The 19,947-nt window shown below is 36.4% G+C and overlaps 1 protein-coding gene across 1 annotated transcript in view; it reads left to right on the plus strand.

Annotated features, from left to right (window-relative positions):
* Positions 1 to 4,602: 4,602 nt before the first annotated feature.
* The window catches only part of SEMA3E (semaphorin 3E), a 152,417-nt gene continuing 137,072 nt past the window's right edge, over positions 4,603 to 19,947 (plus strand). Inside the window, exon 1 of the mRNA XM_074869321.1 lies at positions 4,603 to 5,312. Within this exon, the coding sequence (XP_074725422.1) occupies positions 5,198 to 5,312 (115 nt within the window). The 5' untranslated portion in view covers positions 4,603 to 5,197. The remainder of the gene's footprint in view (positions 5,313 to 19,947) is intronic.

Consider the following 19,947-nt stretch of genomic DNA (forward strand, 5'->3'; position numbering starts at 1 on the left):
GACAAAAGCAAAAGCCTAAAACATTTCTAATCTGAAAATTCCATATGAGGACTAAGTTTTATTATTATTTCCTGTTGTTTCCTTGTATCAAACAGGATCTGGCAACATTTTTCTGCTATGAGTTAGCGTATCCTCCCAAGGGTCTGTGGGGTCATCCATACGGTGGTTCTGCTCCTTTCGTTGAGAGATCCCGGAAGATTTTATTGAGTGATTAGTCACCTGTTGGATCAGTTTTTTCATGTTCTTGTTGTGTCTTGTCAGCGCTCTTACTTAACGTGTCCACAGAATTTTTTATGGGTTGATTGGGAGTTATGAGGCTGCAGTACCTGCACCGCGTCGATGACAACCAGTTTTGTGTTACAGTTTCTTCCAGTACTGCTGATGCAAGACAGCAGTTACCAGTTTGTAATAGAGACTGGAGCAGACAAGAATTCCCACCTCAAAGACAGAGATAAGACAGAGATAACAATTACATGATATATAGATTTTTCCTTCATCTACATCTGTTCTGAGGATTTCTGTATGATAGAATTTGAAAGCTGACGTGTCTATAAGAACTGCAATACCAGTGGATAAGTAGTGATATAAAAAAGTTTTACAGATGAATTACTGTAAGAGAAGTTCTTTTAAATGTCATTTAAAGCTTTGTCTAGTAAATAAATGAAGATATGATTACCTGTGCAATACAGCTACCACAGGATACAGTACTAATGCTGGTACAGGCATCATTAACTTCAGCGAAGGTCACACAGCTGCTTTTGGGGTTGCACACCTTCTTTTGATCTGCAAGCATAGTCCAGTAAAGAAAGAGAGAATTCCTGCTGTGGCTCAGTGTATCGTCATGAGAAAAAGGAGGCAGTCTTGTAACTTTTAAACCCGGTTTTAAGTTATGGTTATGGCAATTCTTAGACCACCCCAGCTTTAAATTTTCTAAACACTTCATTTTGCTGTATATTTATAATGTTTAGAATTTGTTCCTGGTGCTAGTAGCTGCAGATCTACTTATTTATATCATGCTCCTGCATTTACATTTCACTCTATCAGTTAAACTTAAACCAGTTCACACAGTATGTCAGAAGTATTTTGTGTTAGTGTTTAGATTTACAGGCTCAATGACTTCATTAGAATTGTTCTGGATCTGCAGCAACTGTAGCAAATCAAACTAGCGTTCACAGACTTTACATAGCAATTCACAATTAATTTGTAGTTCTTTTAATGGACTTTACATAACAACAATCTTATTTTTTCCTTTTCTATCAAGAAAACCTGTCGTCTTCCTCTCTAGGACAGTGTAATTATAGGGATTCTACCGCAGCAATCAAAAACAGGGTTTGCATTTGAATTTTCAAATATTCTTTATTTACAGGTTCCAGGCATGATTTTTTATTTATCTGTCAGCATTTACTTAAGCGGAGATTTTACTACTTAAAGAAACTCAGAGATCTGTTGTATTCGCTTTATTAACAAAAAATAAGCAGTAAACCCACCTTGTTTACTCTTCAGAGACCCAGCACTGTACTACATGCAGGCTCCACAGCCCTGGGGCATCTGTGTTTGTACTCATCTGACTGAATCCTAATATTTGAACATCTTTGTTGCCATCCTACCTATTGTTTAAAATCCTTTAGGAAGATGTCTCTCAAAACATCCCTTGAGGCAAGACTGTATGCCTATTTAATTGAAAAGATGCTGAGGCAAAGAGCTTGACTGCCTTGCCTGAGGCCACATGTTTCTCTTTGCTTGAAATTGTGTGTACCTTTCCACTACTTGCTTTGCATCAAAACTTGTTGTGTAAGGGTATAAGGCTTGTGATCTTTGTAGAGCAATTTAAGAAAAATAAAGTGAGGATTCACCCTGTGAGAACATTATCATTTCTTAGGAAAAAACTCAGTCTCCTGAATATACCGATATGTGAATTTTTCCCTTTCTCTTTCATTCTGTTAAGTCTCTTTCCAGTGCAGGCATCCTTCCTCGTGCTCAGCAGCCGTTCACAGCTTTTCCATGACGGCACTTCTTGCTGAGAGCCAAAGCCTTAACATTGAGCGGCAGATCTAGCTTCTGCTTTGGTGCCTTTGCTCTACAGCCCTTCCCTCCAAAGGCAGGGGAAGAAGCCTGAGGCACCCACACAGCCCACCCTGCTTGAGAATCAGATTTCAGACAAAAAAGCTTTGTCCTTGGGCACAAATATGAAAATCAGCTTGTTCGGGTATTTCTGACTCTACTGGAGCTCCAGCTCTGGGTCATGTTGTGTTTGTAGGGAGCCAAGGAGCTGCATACGGCTGGGGATGTGTGGGGTTAGAAGTGCGTGTGAGTACATGTAAGCTCAGGTTGGCGGGGAATTGCCCTTATTTGTATGTATGTCTTGTTCAAATAGACCTGCTGCACCCTACCTCTAATCTAAGTACTAAACAAGGCCCATAGTTTCCAGCAGCTCCCTTGTTCCTTCCACTCCCAGTTCCCTTTCCCCAGCTGGGAAATGAAACCAGAAATTTAAAGTAAAAGTTGGGGAAATTCTTTGAACTTGTGTCACTAAATTTTTGGTACCACCTCAGGATACCTAAAGTCTAATTTTTCAGTCTGTTGAGCATCTACAATCTTAGCTGCAGCCTGGGAAAATTAATAAATAGCACCCTACTACAGCTTGGAGAGGAGTTCTAGAGAGAGGGAGGATTCTGGGGTTTACACTAATGTTTGCTTTATTCACTGAATATGGTTTTAGTTTTCATACTGTGAGCTCAAATTTGGGATTTTGTCCTTTTTGAAAACACATACATTAAATTCGAGGGAGTGTTAATTTTTCCATATCAGAATCCTTCAAAGGAAAACATTTTGCTTGAACTATCTCAGAATTGGAAATTATTAAATTTTGCAGGCTTATGTTGAGAAATAATGAGTCTTTGAGAATTCTATTAATTGTTTTTTGAGAAAAAATGCAAATATTTCGATAAGAACTCACAGCATCACATCCAAAGACAAATTAAAATTTTCAGAGAGCCTTCACTAACCTCAGCAGGCACCAAATCATGCTCATTTACAGCAGGTTATAATGGTCAAACATAGCACATTTGTATGCCTCAGTACAACAAAAGGTGCCAATAATCATAAACTACAATAAAGGTGCCAGTTATTGGGTAGATGATAAACTCATCCATGCTGAGGTCAGTGCTTGGAGGCAAAACCTATATTGCCTTCTCCTCTGCTGACAAGGTCTCAAGTACACATGCTGAGCTACTGCCAGACAGCTGGCACATCAGCATAAAATTCAGTGCAACCTGCAGTTGTGGGCAAGAAATGGAGCAAATAGCTGTGTGATTTAGCTCTTGCTCCTGTGGTTTAACTGCTGTTGGCACAGTTTCCAGCTGATTTAAAGCAAGCCCAGGTATGTGTACGTGATCTGCTATTGGAGAACTAACAGGTAGCCATGACCTCTTCCCCACTCCTGATTATACAGCCTCCAGGAGTCCTTGGGCACTGTCATGATTTACTTCTGTCTTTTCACCAAAGTTGCATTTTTTTTCTCTCCTAGTAGTTCATATTTTCTATTCTTCTTGAACAGATCTGTCTTCTCACATCCATGTATCCTGCTATTACAAACATTAGCATTTCACTATATTATTGTACTGGGTTCTTTTCAGTTTGCTGGCATACAGAAATTTCTTATTAAATCCTTCTCTCCAGATATCATTATCTTTTGTTGCCTAACACATTTTTTTGAGTGCATTATTGTCATATATTAATTTTCATTTTCCTTTCTTTGTAATTCTTTTTCTGTATAAAACAATAAAAAATATAAAGATCCAACATGATTTTAATGCTCCAACCCATTAAAAAACGTGCAATTGTTAATGACTAAAATGCACCTCACAAAATTCTAAATAATTCTATGCATGAGATCTTAATTACAGAGAACTTTATTCCTTAATTAATGTATTCCAGACATAGATCTACAGTCTTCATTTATAAAAATTTAGTTCTTGCCATGGGTATATTTTTAAGTTACAAATTATGTGAAAAAGAGATTAAGTTTTCTGGTATTTGTTAGTTGCAATATAAGAGGTAGCTGCTTGACACTTGTAAATCTAATACTGTTTATCATGCTATCACAGCTCTCTGCTCAGCCTTTTTAATTTTTTTTTAAATACTGTCCAAGCCTAAAAGCATTTAGTCAGATGAGTAATTTTACTGACATGTATAGATAACCTAAGATTCCAGATTTACAGGCATTTAAAATGTAATGGGGAGAAGCCACACTAGAAAAAAAAAAAAAAAAAATCACAAAAGCCAAACATTTTCCTTTAAAGTAAGAAAGGATATGCAACTGGAATCTTTATTCTGATCCACTTAGTAGCATGCTGTTTAATGACTCCAAGTGATAAAGTACGTAAATAGTTAATTCAAGGGCTAATCCTCCTCTAAAACTGAGCTGGGAACAAAAGCTGAAATGACTTTTTTAAAGGGAGGGACAGGAGGAATTCTGACCCTTCTCCCGACACTTTACAATGTGAAACCACGAGGCAATTGAGGAATCAGTGCACGGCACGTGGATTAAAACGCTTCCTAGAAGCAGCTAGTACTGTACATTGCCTCAACCCTCCCTGAACTTTCTCAGTAAATACTGCAGCCTGACAGCCCGGCTTCCCCGCTGGGTGGATCCTGCAACTCCAGGAGGGAATGGCACTTCTTGTTTTTAATTAGCAAAGGTGAAAGGTGAATTAAAACTAGCTGTTTGGCAAGTCAGAGCAAGGGGCTGAGTTCTGAAGAGCAACAAGGAGGAGGGTGCTTTCTTCTTTTTTTTTTTTTTTTTTTCCTCCCTCCTTCTCTGAATGAATTGCTTTGCAGGAGGGACTGAAAATACAGCTTCTTCCTGAATCCACTGGCAGAATTACTAAAGAGAGCTCAAGACACAACACTGCAGAGTAACGCCTTGGAATGTCCTCGCACTTTATAAACAATTGTCCTAGGGAGGGAATATTTTTTCATGACATTTGCACAGCTTGACAAATGTCTAACTGAGGCTGTGTGCTTCTCTGATGAACACTGAATTTCCCATAGAGATACCCTACAAACTGACCAAAGAGAGAGATCTAACTGCACTGGGAAAGTAGAAGTGGAACTTGGAGCCTTAAAACAACCCACCAAAACAACAAACGAACAGAAGCAGTGAAGTGGAGAGCACAAGAATTTGATCTTGGGCAGGATGGCATCTGCCCAGGACCTTTTAATCCTGGCACTATATGTCTTGTTACTAGAGTTACCGACTGGATGTCATGCAACAGATACGAGGCAGCCAAGGTTACGTCTGTCACATAAAGGTAGGTCAGTGTGTCAGGCTTTTAAAGACTTTATGCTAATGCAAGTTCATTGACCTCACTGAAAGTATTGCATTAGGGTTAAATTCTGGTCCTTTGACAGAGTAAAATATTCCTGTTCAGAAATCTTGTGAATTATTTCCTTGTACTAAACTGCATCCATAATTAAGTTGACTGAATTCAGGAAGATTTAAAGCACTTCCAGTGATGATTTTAGGTTACTGAAATATGCTTCTACCTGAAAGTGTGTTAAATGTGCTTGTCATTCTGTCTTATCTTCCATGCTGTAAGAAGGATGTCTGGTTTCTAATAAGAGGAAAATAAATGGAGAAGATAACCTGAAATTATTGCTGAATAAATATACTGTTATGCATCAAGTAATCCTTAAACAATTAAATGTCTGTTTCACTTTTAGAATTCTATCTGTCTACAAATATAGCTAAGGCAAAAAGACTGAATTCCTGTGCAACCATATGATTCATTTTCTAAACTAGCAAGTGTCATCACACTATAATTAAAATGACTAACTGCCAGTGTTAAGTCTGCTTGCAGTTTGAGTTACCCAAAGAAAAAAATGTTATTTTTTCTGACGTGTATGTAAAGTACTTATAACTTTTTGTTTTGTTTTGTTTTAACTTATTTAAGTTTCAGTTTACCTGAAGCCTGAACCATTCTTCCTTAGCTCCTTCAGAATATTTCCTTGTTCAGTTCTGGATTGCATGTGATTTAAACTCTTCCCTATGATTTGGTTTTAATCCTGTGTATATATAAAAGTACCTGTGCACAACCATGACATTTCAGTTCTCTGCAGCAGTACATACTTTTGTAGATTACCTACTTAGAAATACATCATAGGCAGTTATTGCAGCAGGAGTGAAAAAATGTAAGTGTGCAAGATAAATTGATGATTGGCCGATCAGTAATGTTTTGATATTACCTCTTATGCAAAGATGAAAACGCCTTTTTGCTGACATAGTTGGGAATGAGAAAATGCTAATTTACTCAAGAACATTTCTGTGGTTATGAAAGTGATAACTAAACTGCATCAGTGTGAAATGCATTAGAATACCTATTTTAAGTATGGCTAAGATTTAAGAATTAGCATCAGCTACAGTTCCACGTGTAGACAGCTGTAGTCTAAACAAGGTTTAATTGTGTTTTATATAGCAAGCTAAGTTACTAATTATAAAGAAAAGAGAAGCTGAATAGGATAATTGGTCTCAATGTCTTGCTAGGAAGGTATAAGAAATGGGGTTTGCTTTTATAGGGCAGTGAAACACATTTTAAAGAAATAAAGTTTTGTCATGGAAAACTGTCTTGTAAGTAGTTAATTGCTCTCAATGAAATAAATTATATCATCCCTTTTAATATATAAACCACTTCTTTTTTAGCCTATGGTTTCAGAGTACAGTAGGAATGAGTGACAAATGCTGATTATATAATCCTTTCAGATCTCTTATTGTTGAAAATGTGCATTTGAACATTGATTTATTTCTAGGTATAATTACTATCTATTATTGATATTTGTTTGCATGTGATGGGGTAAGAGAGGTGAGAAAAGCGCAGTAAATGAGACAAACAGACGTACGTTATGTTGGTTCAGGACTCTGGCTTAGCTGCCAGTTTTGGCAAGCTCCCCACTATGGTGCTGCGACTATTATCTGCTTCTGTGCTCACTTGTAGAAGTAATTGTTTTTCTGCCGGTTGGAATCAGTGTACATTTCACTGCATACTACTTCCATTTTCAGCAAGGAGCCAGTAATTTAGCCATAACACATCATAACTCTGATATGTTCAAGGAGATGATAAAACATCAATTTCTCAGAGGGCCAAGCCTGCTGTCAATTTGCTCAGATTCAATGACACAGAAAGAGCTGTCCCAAGTAAATTCTCTACCATGAACACTCATCACCATCTTATATTTCACCTTGGACAATACCTTCTCTCATTTTTCACACTTACAAAATGTGACTGATTTTACAATCTGTGTTGCAGTCAGTGGGTGCCTGACCACATATCCCAAGCCAAAGGTTAGAAATGGCATACCTGCCTGCACCCTGGGAACAGCTATTGCAATCCTCCCAGCCAAAAGAATGTAGCAACCAAGCATGAAGACAATGAGTAAATGTCGTTGCTGTATTCACTAATCAAACAGGAACAGCAGGAGGGTCCCTCATCTTAATTGCATTACTGCAGAGAAAGGCTGCTGTGGGTACCAGCTAGACACAGGGTAGTTACAAAAAGGTGGTCGTACACCCTCTTTACAAAGCTGCTCCAGCCTGTCCTGTGAGTTGCCATGTGGTACAGACGATGAAGCCCATATGTATAAATTTTCAGTGTGGAGTAGCTGTAAATTCAGTTAAAAATTTCATTGCAAAGACTCTGAAACATGAAAGTAAGCATGCCTGCTGATTGCCTCTCTTTGTAACTGTGGATGCTGCTGGTTAATTGGGATTCAGGCCACTGCAAGATAGGCTAGTGCTGACTGGTAAGCTAAAAGCTTCTGTTATGAGTATGATGAGGTTTATGGACATGAGAGTTTTTTTTGTTATGGAAGAAGTATTTAAAACTAGTCTGTTTTAAAATCTTGTTACTTTAAGGAGCCAAGAGAAGGCTTCCACAAATTAGAAACAGACTCTGATTTTGATAAATTCACAAATTATCTTTTTTTTCTTTAAAAGGGTTGCTCAGTGGAAATATAGTGAACTGGCAGTGAATGAGAACTTTTTGCTCTGACAGCAAACCAAGCTTCACCTGCAGTGCACACATGCCTCCAAACCCACTGCAAACAAGATCAGGTCCTAACCCTTGTGCAGAGGGGTCACCTGATGGATAGGAATACCACAATCCCCTTGCCAATTAAGGAATATATTGTGCAACTCCTGTTTGATTCTATCGACATTTACTCAGCTTCAGTGGGAGTTAATGCAAGTGCTGCATTCCTGAACTGCTGTTAAACCTGTCAAGTTAATGCAAACTCTAATGGTGATTTTTGGTAAGGTAGAGGATGGTTTTTATTTACAGTAAACACAAAGAATTTTACCATTCCTTTATATGGGGTTAGAATTAATCCTATAACCACCTAACAGTCAGTTTATGGTTCTAACTTCATTTTTAGTAAGCTGAACTGTATTTATATCCAGGACTTGAAGGTGTTTTCCTCAAACCGTCAGCTTGTGTCTATCAGAAAATTTACACTGCAATTAGTACCACGTGTGGTATTAGTGGTATGGTTGCACTAAAGGTCAGTGTTTGATGATGACCAGTGAAGATCTTGCTTGAGGTAATAATGTACTCCAATAGCTTCATGTTGATTTGTAGAGGAAAAAAAAACGTATTATAGCTTGTTCAGTATTAAAAAGAAATAAATTTCTATGTTATTAAGTTATAGGTTGATAACTACATTTAAAAATCGTTAGCTCATTTTACATACAGTACAGGCTCTGACTAATGAGGTGTTAATGGAAGCCAAGCTTCAGCCCCTGTTCTTTATAGGCTGATGGTTAAATTCTTTCCCAGTATGCCACAGTTCAAGTTCTCGCAATGGGAAATATATAATTAAGGTGAAATAAGCACACACTGCATAGTAAAAAGAAACTATTTACATTACAGATTGAAATGGATTGGGTTTCCAGAGGACAGGAGGGATGTATTTATATAAGCCTAACAGAGCTACACTAGAAGCATGTAGGCCTGAAGAGACCATGAAGGATGTAATTGTATAATTCAAGCATTACTCATGGTTTGCAGTGTATTTCTAACTGAGGTTTTTTTGTCATAGTTTGTGAATATGGTAAAGAGCAAAGGTAACATAGTATGAAAATTAGATATTTGGCCCTTACAGTGGTCTGTACAATTTTGTTGCTGCAATGGGATCTTGTATAGTTGGTTATGTGAAGCGATTTGAGGATCTTGAGGGATCCGTTTTCCATTTTACCCATTTGCATTGCTTTTCAGTGATTTGAGGGATTTTGGCATCACCTGATCTCAGGTTGTGTAGCTATGCACTGGACACTGTTCTTGTCTGGAAAAGATACGATTAAGTAGCACTTGTGCCTGACTTACCCACCGACATGTCTCCCTTTTACCTGCTGTGGGAACTGCTTGCTACTTTCTATAGTAGAGTCAAGCTGCAGCAGACAGAAGGAGCAGACTGAATTTAGAAGGAAATAATCTGGATTAGAAAATTTATTCGCCAAGCATAAATATTTCAAACAATAGCAGCAGACGGCTAAGGAAGGGAGAGCTGAAATGTTGCAGAAGAAAAGTGATACTCTCCATGTTCATATACAGATTTTAATATATAGAATGTGTAATTTGAAACATTTAATGTGTAAGAATTCGTTTGTTAGGGCTGGCTAATCATTTTTGAGGGCTGCTGAAGTCTGTTCCAGCAGAAAAAAAATGTTTCATTGGCATTTGTAGGAGCCAGACTTTAGGCATATCTACTTTAGCTTTCTTAATAATTGTAATACAGAATTAGTTTTAATTAACACTAAGCATTTCATCATGCTTATCCATGATATCTTACTGCGTCTGTTCTCTAGCTAGGTGGCAGCAAAATTTACTCAGGGACTAATGACTAAATTGAGTAACAAAAATGTAGAGAGTTTTTAGGCAGGCATTTGTGAATTAAGTAGGTAAATATATTTAATGCAAGTATAGTATTTTCAATTAGTAATCACCTGGCCATATAAATCATGGCTAATTAATGACCAGCCACATAACCCATAACTGAATCATGACTGATTCAATTTCATGCATGAAAATGTTTTCTATTTTTAACAGCTTTCACTGTAATAGAATTTTGATTTTGAATTACTAGGAAAGATTAGTTTTCCTACCAAGGCAAATTTAAATTTGAGAAAGATGTTAGTTCATGCTAGATATAAATCACCTTGAATTTGTACCAGAATAAGGATTTAGCTTGTGGTCTATGCTTACATATAGTCCAGAGAAGTCTGTAGAGAAAAACACAGATGATTATGTGTATGTATATACACACACATATATAGGTATCTATAAAATATATGTTTATATATGTAACATTGAAATTTGGATTTTTCTTACAGTCAATTAAAGAGTAGTATAATTCTGAGGGCTTAGGAACTAAAGACCTGTATTAGCCTGTATTATGGCTCCAGGTCTAAATGTGTTTGGATGTAAGGGCTGATAAACAGAATTATAAGTGTTTGGAAAAAAAGTGATAAGCAGTCTCTTCTTACCCAAATTCTCAAGGCCACATAGAACTCAATGTCATCTTAGAAATGTCTTAGGGAAAGATATACAAATATCTCTGAACCACTTGTGGGGTAGAAAGGAGAGCTTTCACATCCCTTCTCCCACTGGACAGCCAACTGATTTTTTACTAACAATTAGGACAAGTTTTACATTTATTATTCAGCCGTATCACAAGAGGTGACTGGCAGCAAGTTCAGGAGTGTTTCCAAGTAATCCTAGAGGGACTTGCTCACCAAGACAAGAATTTTTTGGCAGAGAATCCATGCTAGTTCATTTCATAACTGCGTTTTGTTGACAAAGGCTTCTGTAAGTATTGCTGTAGCAGAACTCTGAAGCGATAAGCGCCACCACCAGGGATGCAAGAAGCAGACTGTTTGCTGCGTAACATCAATCACTTTCCTGCTTTTCTGTTAAAGAACTGAGTACCATCTGAAGGTGCAAGACCAGAATATCCTGCATGCTGCTGCTTCTATGCAGCTACCTCCCTGCTTTCAAAGCGATAACACCATCTGCTATTTTAAACTCTTCATCAGATATTGTACTCATCATTATTTCACTGAAAGCAAGTGTTATATTTTACTTAAATGAAAGCAGGATTAATGCTGTTTGTATCATTTACAGGATGCTGTAGAAGGATAAGCATCTGTGTCAGGTCTTTTGAGAAACTTTTGGTCAATAAATATTCTGGAAGTGTGCAATGGGAATACTAAATATTATTAAAACTGCCGCCCTGGTTTTCTTCATGTAGTTAGGCAAATACGATGAAGTTACTGATGCAGCCAGCATTAATTAGGAAAATCTTCAGTTCTTAAAGAAATTCATAGCCTGCAGGGATAAAGATAATAATCTTTGTTTTACAAAAAAAAAAAAAAGGCCTCTTGAGTATACTATTTTAAAAGTTTTGCGTTGGTTAGTTAATGTTTGGCAATTTAATAATCGGTCAAAGATTCACGATTAAACATGAAAGAAAATGTTAAAAGAGAAACAGAATGAAAAAATTGCATTATAAAAAATCTGTAGTTTAGTTATAATTCCAAACTCCTGTAAAGAAAGGATGTAAATAACTTTGAAGAAATAGTATTTAAGAAGTTTTTAGAATAAACTTCATCTTTAAATTAAAGAAAAATGTAAATTGTCACCACCAAGATTCAGTTTCAGGAACTGAATGAGCTTGCTACATACATTAAAACAAATAAAACCATCATGATTCTCTCAGAGCATATTCAAAAATAAATGTTACCAACCTATTGTTTCCTCACTTTTACCATCTCACATTGGCAAATTCTTTTTTCCCTTGATCATGGTTCTTTGATCATCCTCAAGGCTACAAATTCTTACTTTGGAAGAGAGATTTCACCTTGTTAATGCATTCAACTGAAGGCTCACTTCACTGAAGGATGACTTCACTGTGTTTCTCCTCTAAACATCTTCTGTTAGTTTTGATGAAGCTATAAATTGATATTCTTTCACTCATGCTGCATCGCTTTGGCAAACTGTTTTATATCAGACTAAAGACATTTCTTTTTCCCTTTCAAAACAATGTAAAGCAGGAATGTATCATTACATATTCGGTTTTATCTTATCCTGTGATGACTTTCATGCTTATAAAAATCACCTAAGCAAAAGTGGTTTGAGGCTGTGGGGAGTTTTTTTAACAACACTACAAACACTGTTTTTTCTCAGGGTTTCTCAGTGACATTTCTTGATGCTAGACCTTTTCAGAGGATTGGTAAATTGCAGCACACTACAATGAGGCATCTGGATGATGCTCTAGGTGAATATATCTTAGTGATTTATCTTTGTTTCTCTTCTAGTCTACTCTCATTTTACCTGTAATTTGCAGGACCTCTGGATTGCAAAGGTTCCTTTTACAGTTTCTGTGCAAGTATGTACAGGAGGTCTGTAACCACAAAGATGTCAACAAAGTAATGCCTGCCAAACATCTTGGCCCAGGCATGACACCCAGATTGTGTGTGTAGCCAATAGCTTCAAAACTTGGATCACTCCTGTAGCTGTAAAATAACTTTTGATGGAATAAAAGTTGAATCTCATCTTTAAATTGCCTTTTATTAGTCTCAGGTGAAAGCAGATAATTGGTAGTTGTTTATGTCATCTTGCTACCCTGTCTCAATATAGTACTGGGTATGCTTTATTACCTCCTCTGGCAATCAGAATCTGCTCAACTCTTATTAAATGTCAGTGAGAGTCTTCCCATTGCATATAATGACCTAAGATTTGTCCTTGAATGCAGTGCAGTGTCTCAGACTGAAACTTCATTTGCTTGGTGAAAGTGTAATCCATTTACCTCATACAATTCACAGTACAAAATCAGTGAAGTTTAACAGGAAAGAGCAATACTCTCTGCTGTCTTGTCTCTTTGCCTCCCATGGAGAAACTTGGTGCCATAGCACTTTTTGTGACTTACCTGCCTGTTACTGGTTGACTCCTGGCACTTAGATCTGCAGTATCAAGGAATGGATCAAAACCTGAAGTTTTCAATACTTCTGCAGGTTAAAAAGTCAACTCAAAGGAAACCCTGTAATAGTCTAATGGCAAAGACTAATTTGTCATAGACATGAAACATCTAGCTTCTAAAATTATATTACCATTCTTAGTTGAATTTGCTTGATAGGAGCTTTCATATCCGAAATCTAGTTGTGAAGGATATCTTTCCAGTCAAGGAAGGTTGTATGACAGAAATGAGGTTTTTGTATTTTGTGTGATCTATTACAATATAGTTCAAAGGATCCTTATGAATATTAAATGTCAAAATACAGAAGAAAAAAAAAAAAAGACCAAAAATATCATTAATGAAAAAACAAAAAAGACCAAATTCAACCAAAGAAGGACTGTTAGCCAAAAACTGGAGAAAGAAAAAAAAAAAAAAAGTCACTGACGACTTCTCATATTGCTTTGGCCTGAGCAGAAGATGTTAATTATTTATAAGAATTTGATGACAGGCAATATATAGTCCTCTTCAGACTGTGATTTGGCAGCAGCAGTTAAGGAAAAAAAAAAGTTTATGATCCTTGTGAAATCATGTTGCTAACATTTCTACTTCATCAGTACTGAAGAATTTCAGGTTTTAGGAAATTCACTCATTCAGTGCAGCATGTGAAGTTTATCCTCTGTTTCTATTTCTTTAAATCCCCAAAAATATATGTACATACAATTTTAAAAGGTTCTCAACTGGATCTCTCTAGTATGATGATGGGGGGTTTTTTTTTGCAAACTATTTCCAAAATAATTCTCTAAACCGAGGAACCAATGCTTGGAAGACAGACATTCAGTGAAAGAAAACTTCACTCCTCCTAACATCCTTAATGTATCTATTCTCTACTTTTTCTGTGTTTATTTTTATCTAAAGGATTCCTGACTTCATACTGTGAAGCAATTGAAGCTTCTGTGGGGAGTCAAACAATGGGCTTTTTACTGTTGCTAAGTTTGCTTTATAGGCGTTTTCTTACAACACATTTGTTTAATAGGCCTAGTAAAATGGTGAATGCAGCTGTAAATATATCTTTTATTTGTTGATGTGCAATAAACATCACAGGGATGTTGGGCTTTTCTTATTCTCATCTTCCTGACACTGCTGAAAGGAAATTGTACAAAATGAATGAAAAGTGCCTTAAACTGATTGCAGAAAACAACAGTCCCCGTGTACCTAAGGGTCAGTACCTTGTTTCTCTTTTAACAGATGGTTTCTCCCAGCAGTGTTACTAAACTTAATAATAGTAAAATAAGAGGTTGCTTGATGTGAGGGAGTTATTTCAGATAGCACTATTCACTGGGGTCATCACTGAAGGTCATTTTTCAGACAGAAAGCTAAAGGTTAGCAAGTGTTGCTCAATTGCATGAGCTCCTGCAACTCTTTATTTATGATTAAGCTAAATGCTTTCTCGTGGGTGTGTGGTAAAAGCCAAGAATAAAGGAAAATAAACCCATTCCTTTATGTATTAAATATTTCATCTCAGTTGATTGAGAATGGTATGATGCAAAGCTTGAAAATATGTGTTGTCTGGGAGCCCAGAAAGACGTAAGCTGTCTTAAGAGATCTTGTTCTTATTAATGTTGTTGCTGAAAAAATGTCTTGTCTTTATGTGCCTGTGCTTATCTTAGGCATGGCCATGTCCTTCTGCATATTTTCAGGTTACACAAGCATCTGGAATAGTAGTAATTTCTAAACACACTATTGAGGAGTTCTTAAAGTATTCAGCAGGTTGAACATTTATTATAGCTCAGAACCAGATTGTAAACAGTCCCAAGCTCTTTACTGATTCCACAGTATTCCTTGTTGAGTGACTGCAGCTTCTGTTGGTCAACACACAAACACTGCAATGGGTTATTTCATTTCTAAAATACTTGAATTCTTTTAAATAAAATACTTCACATTTAGAAGATAGAATAAACAGTTACAGTAAAAAGTGGTTCTCCAACAACACCTTTGAATGCAGCACATTGGCCTTAAACTCTACTGCTAAGTATATGAAATCTTTAATGTAAAAATAGAACAGAGGCCTTACTTCACTGTTACTAAGGACAATAGTAAACCTGGCACATACTTCTGTAGCTAAAGAGTGGATGGGTTCTTGTTCCTGACTTTACTTTCTGAAACAGGTGATCCATTTTGTTGTTCCACTTGGCCTGGAAGCTTATTTCTGTCGCTCCTGAGTACAGAAGGAGAATAGTGGTCAGCTTAAACCAGAGGCCTAGCTTACACTCAGATAAAAATAGTTGAGATGGATTTGTGATGATAAGTCTGTGATGTTACACATCCAAGGATGAAACCCTTTAATTGAGAATGACTTACTGCAGAGCTTACAAACTGCAACACTATTGCCTTGATGAAGTATAAGTGAAAATATTTTTACTAAGTGTGTCTTTGATCTAATAATAGTCTAGAACATGAGGATGAAGATGTAATCACTTGAGCAGTGACTTGAGCAATGTAGGTGGCTACCATAGCTGCTGGACACAACCATCTCTGGACCACAGTAACGACTCAGAGGTGTTCTGCATCTGCTTCAGTGCACGATATGCTGACTTTGTTTAAGCACAATATGCTGATTTAGATTAAGAATGATATGCTGATTTAGGTTAAGCAGCTTTCAGAACAGTTTAAACTAAAGTGATGCGCTATCATATTGAAATAGGTGAGCCTCTCACAGCTACCTGCCGGAGCTCAGCTACAGTCTGGCCAAGAAGCAGTAATAAACAGAGGTTATATACAAGCTGTTTAAGTTCTTTCTGCTGCACACAAAGTGACCTTACAGACCATGTCCTAAAGCTTTGATTCTATAAATACTTGATAATGTGTGTACCTTTAATCAGACAAATGACTCCATTGATTAAAATTTAAGTTGAGGTTTCTTTGCAAGATCGAAGTCTGAAGCACAGAATTTTTTGTGTCCATCCCCGTAGCATGATTGATTAAAACCAGTCATGACAAAAATTGTTCTATTTTGCCTATACCCAGGCATTACAAAGCAACATGAAACTCTGACAGTTTTGATTTATGTGTATAATATCACTTTCAATTTTATTCTTTGGTTAAAACACTTATAAAAAGGCTTGAGACTTACAACTTGCCATGCTCCTTTTGTATAAGGAAAATGGTATTTTCAGAAAATTTCTTTAAGGATTTTCTAGAGCACTGTAATATGTGTTGTCATTTAGAATTGTGAAATAGATGTTACAAGTGTTATATGTGGTCTCTGTAATTTTCTTGACACGGAACCCCTTTGTTAGAAAACACAACAAATTACTTCATAATATCAGGTTAATGGTTTGGATTTTTTTTTTTGTGGTTTCACATTTAGTTCTTTAATGTGTAATAGTACTAAAACCCCTGAGCTGTAAAATTAGATCTCTGGGCTTTTGGAAACTCCTTGTACTCTTAATTTAAAAGTAAAAGTAAAACAAAAAAAATTACAGCATGGAGATTTGAAAATAAAAATACTGATGTTTATACATTCTTGTGAAACAGCTCCTGAAGTGTGCTGTGAATTTGATAGCAGCATAGAAATGCTCTACCTTGGGATTGTTGAATTGTAACAGACATATTGACATGTACTGATACCTGATATTATTGCCTGGGAATGTTGCAGAACCCATGGGAAATACCTGAGAGTTAGAGTTGTCGTGTCTCAGCATGTTTTATATTTTAAATGGTGTAAACTATAAATTAACAGGAAGAAAGTAGATTTCTAATCTATGACAAAAAAGGTGCTTAAGAAGTTTTCTGAATTAGTTATACATTATATGCATGATTGCAGTCCTGCTACAACCTTGTTGGTGGGGTTTGGCTCCTGTGTTTAACTGTTCACAACATGATGGTAAGTTTCTACAGATGTGGATTTCTGTGCAAACTCTGTCTCAGTCGTTTTGCTTTTTAAGTGTTTGGTCCTTCAGTCTGTAAAGTTTGGTCTTGCCAGACATTGTAATTTTGATGGCAGAGGTTAGCTGTTACTGCACCCACCTGAGTCCCATACTTACAGTTGTAACTGCATTACAGTAGCACAGGATAATAATGTGTTTCTGTTGGCATCTTGGAGTTCTGCAGTTGCTTTCACAGGGATTGTAATAATGCTGATACTACTTAGTCACTACAGGATTGTTTACAGACTTTTAAAAATGCATCTGAGAGCACTAAAGAGTGGAGGTAGACCCTGAGAGCAGCTTGCGTAATTGGATTAGAAAGCCTTCAGGCTGACTTTAACGTTGTTGAACGGACAAGACTTGTTTTTAACTGATCAGTTCCTAACCTAAACAGATTTTTACCCTTGTTAAAGACCTTACACCTGCTGAAAATGTAGATGGTGAACCTCAGTAAAGACCTCACAACTGCTGGTAGCTATCTTAGATGGTGAAGTCCAGAGATCTGATGTGATGCTTATAGAAGCTGTATAGTACCTGTAAAACATGTCTGTGTGCAATTTTAAACCAAATCCTTTTATAATTAAAATACTTCTTTTGGGAAATTAGTCCTTTCTTTCATTGAAAGTTTTTCTGCTGATCTGATTGTATCACCACTATTGTGTTAAGAATCTATTAGATTTGAGAAATCTGGATGCACTTTGAAGTTTTATGAAAAACTTTCAACAAGCTTATGGGATCCTCAAGTATTTAAGGCTTGCTAAACCTCATAAATTTTTTTTCCCAGTAGAATTATCTAACATAAATGTGAGAATAAAACTTCTTTCCAACTACCTATTGTTTTGCCTAGTGAGACTGAAATATCTTTGAGCACATGGCACTGGCAATAAGAAACGTTAACAAAGACATGCCTCACTAGGACGCAATTGTTAAAGTGGAAAATAAACATGAAAAGTGAAAGAAATGTGTTATAGTCTCCTATATGCTTATATCTCATGTCCCTTGGGCTTCCTCTGTTCTTTCCCCAGCTGAAATAGTCTGAGATCATCTCTTTATCACTAGCTTTTTTAGTATCTCCACTTCTTAACAAATCAGTTAATCCTTTCAAACTCATACTCACCTTTCCTCATCCCTAATGTTTTCCTACTGCAGCACACATAAGGGCTGGCACTAAAGTCTCCCTTATAGCAACTATCTCCCTCTCATGTAATCTTCAACAGTATTCCTGGAATTCCTTATATTCATTAGCCACATTTTTTGCTCCCTAGGTCGACAAAAAGTAGCAGAGGTATGATTGTTTCTGCATGTGCTAATTGACCAGTTGCCTGCTAACTGGATTAATTGTATAATGACTTTGTTCTCCCTTTTGGTTAAGGAACTAATGGAGTATTTACATTTCTTAACCACTGATTTTCATGAAACATGGGAAAACTTTATGGTTTTTAGACTGCCCTTACTCCTAACCCTTTTCCCAAGAAATTTGAAATTTGTCAGAGGGATCTCACGTGTCTTAGGAAACAAACTGATAAATGGATTGTGTCACCAATGATCAGTGATCAAGAAAGCCTCATTTTCTTAGGAAATTAGAACACTGTTTTCATCACAAGAGAATCAAATAATCTTTACTATGATAGATTGTCATGCTCTTTTAGTCCTTCAAACTGATATGTCTGTAGTGAAATCAGATAATCTACTGTCAATTCAGTGGCAATGCAATTATCTTTTCCAATAGTTCCTATGGAAATTCCAATCTTCTGTGTTGCAGGCAGCTGTTCCTATGAAGTCCAGCTGATCACCAAGCACAATTTAGGCTGAAGATATTTTCTTATTACATGAATTAGGCACTAGGTCTGTGTCTATAAGGATTACAAGGATTAAAATAAATAAATATGTAAGGTTTGGTTCTTAATTTTTTGTCCTTTACCAATAATTGGGGACAGTGTGATAAATGACTCTTTGAAGGAGATTTTCTGTGATACCCCCTGCTTTCATACCTTCCCTGTAGGATTTTGACATGATTTTATTCCTAGGGAAATCTTGGAGACTTAGAGAGAAAGCAAGAAGCCAATGAGTGAAGAAGAATGCCTGGGTCAGTATAGTGCTAAAGGAAAAGAACATCTGGCAGAAGAAAACACATGAGGTCTATATGAGTGTGGAAGAAGAAATAGTCCTTACTAGAAGAACATACAGACTGGCAATTTTAGAGAAGACCAGATAGCTAGCCTGGTGAGACAAGGCTTTAGATAACCTAAACCAATCCCACTATATCAGTATCAGCTAGTTTTCAACAAAATACTTGGTAGTATGAACAGTTAAAAAACCCGAAAAGCTTATCAGTCTAGCAACTGACAATTGTGTAGACAAACAAGATTAAAAATAAAATCTATGGATATCCAAATATATTCTAATTTAGGAGTAATAACAAAAAAGCATTCTCTGTTTACTTTGTATTATCTTAGTGTCACTCAGCTCTGAGTGATAAACTATTAATAAATTGGTTTATGTTGTGCTAAGAAGCAGTTTTATCAGTAACCTCCAAAGTACTTAAGTACAGCAGCATTTTATTTAAAGTGCTTTGAGATACTGTCAGATAAATTAACCTTTTTCCTTTCATTGATTGTACTGTAAATGCATTCCAAAGATTCTAGTGTGCTGATGAAACCAAATTTCTCCTTAAGCTGCTGCCATTTATTCTTTGGTAATGTTTATATAGATACTGTTAATTTAACTTCAATTTTGCAGGTAGTTTAGGAATGTTAAAACATTTCTCTCAGTTGCCAGAAACTGTAGCAACACTTTTATAGAGAAAATGACAGGTGTTGCCTTTCTAGTCTCCACAAGAATGCTTATCTTGCTAGCAGGTAAGTATTTAATTCAAAAATTCCATATGAACTGTCAGCAATACTGAGACTTCCATATTAATAAACTAAGCAACAATATTTTTCTTTGAAGTCCTAGGTTCTGAAATCTAAACATTTTAAGAATATAAGCATTAGGTTTTTTTAGATTATAGTGTTCAGCA

Source organism: Strix uralensis, chromosome 5, assembly GCF_047716275.1.
Source record: "Strix uralensis isolate ZFMK-TIS-50842 chromosome 5, bStrUra1, whole genome shotgun sequence".
Taxonomy (NCBI): Eukaryota; Metazoa; Chordata; class Aves; order Strigiformes; family Strigidae; genus Strix; species Strix uralensis.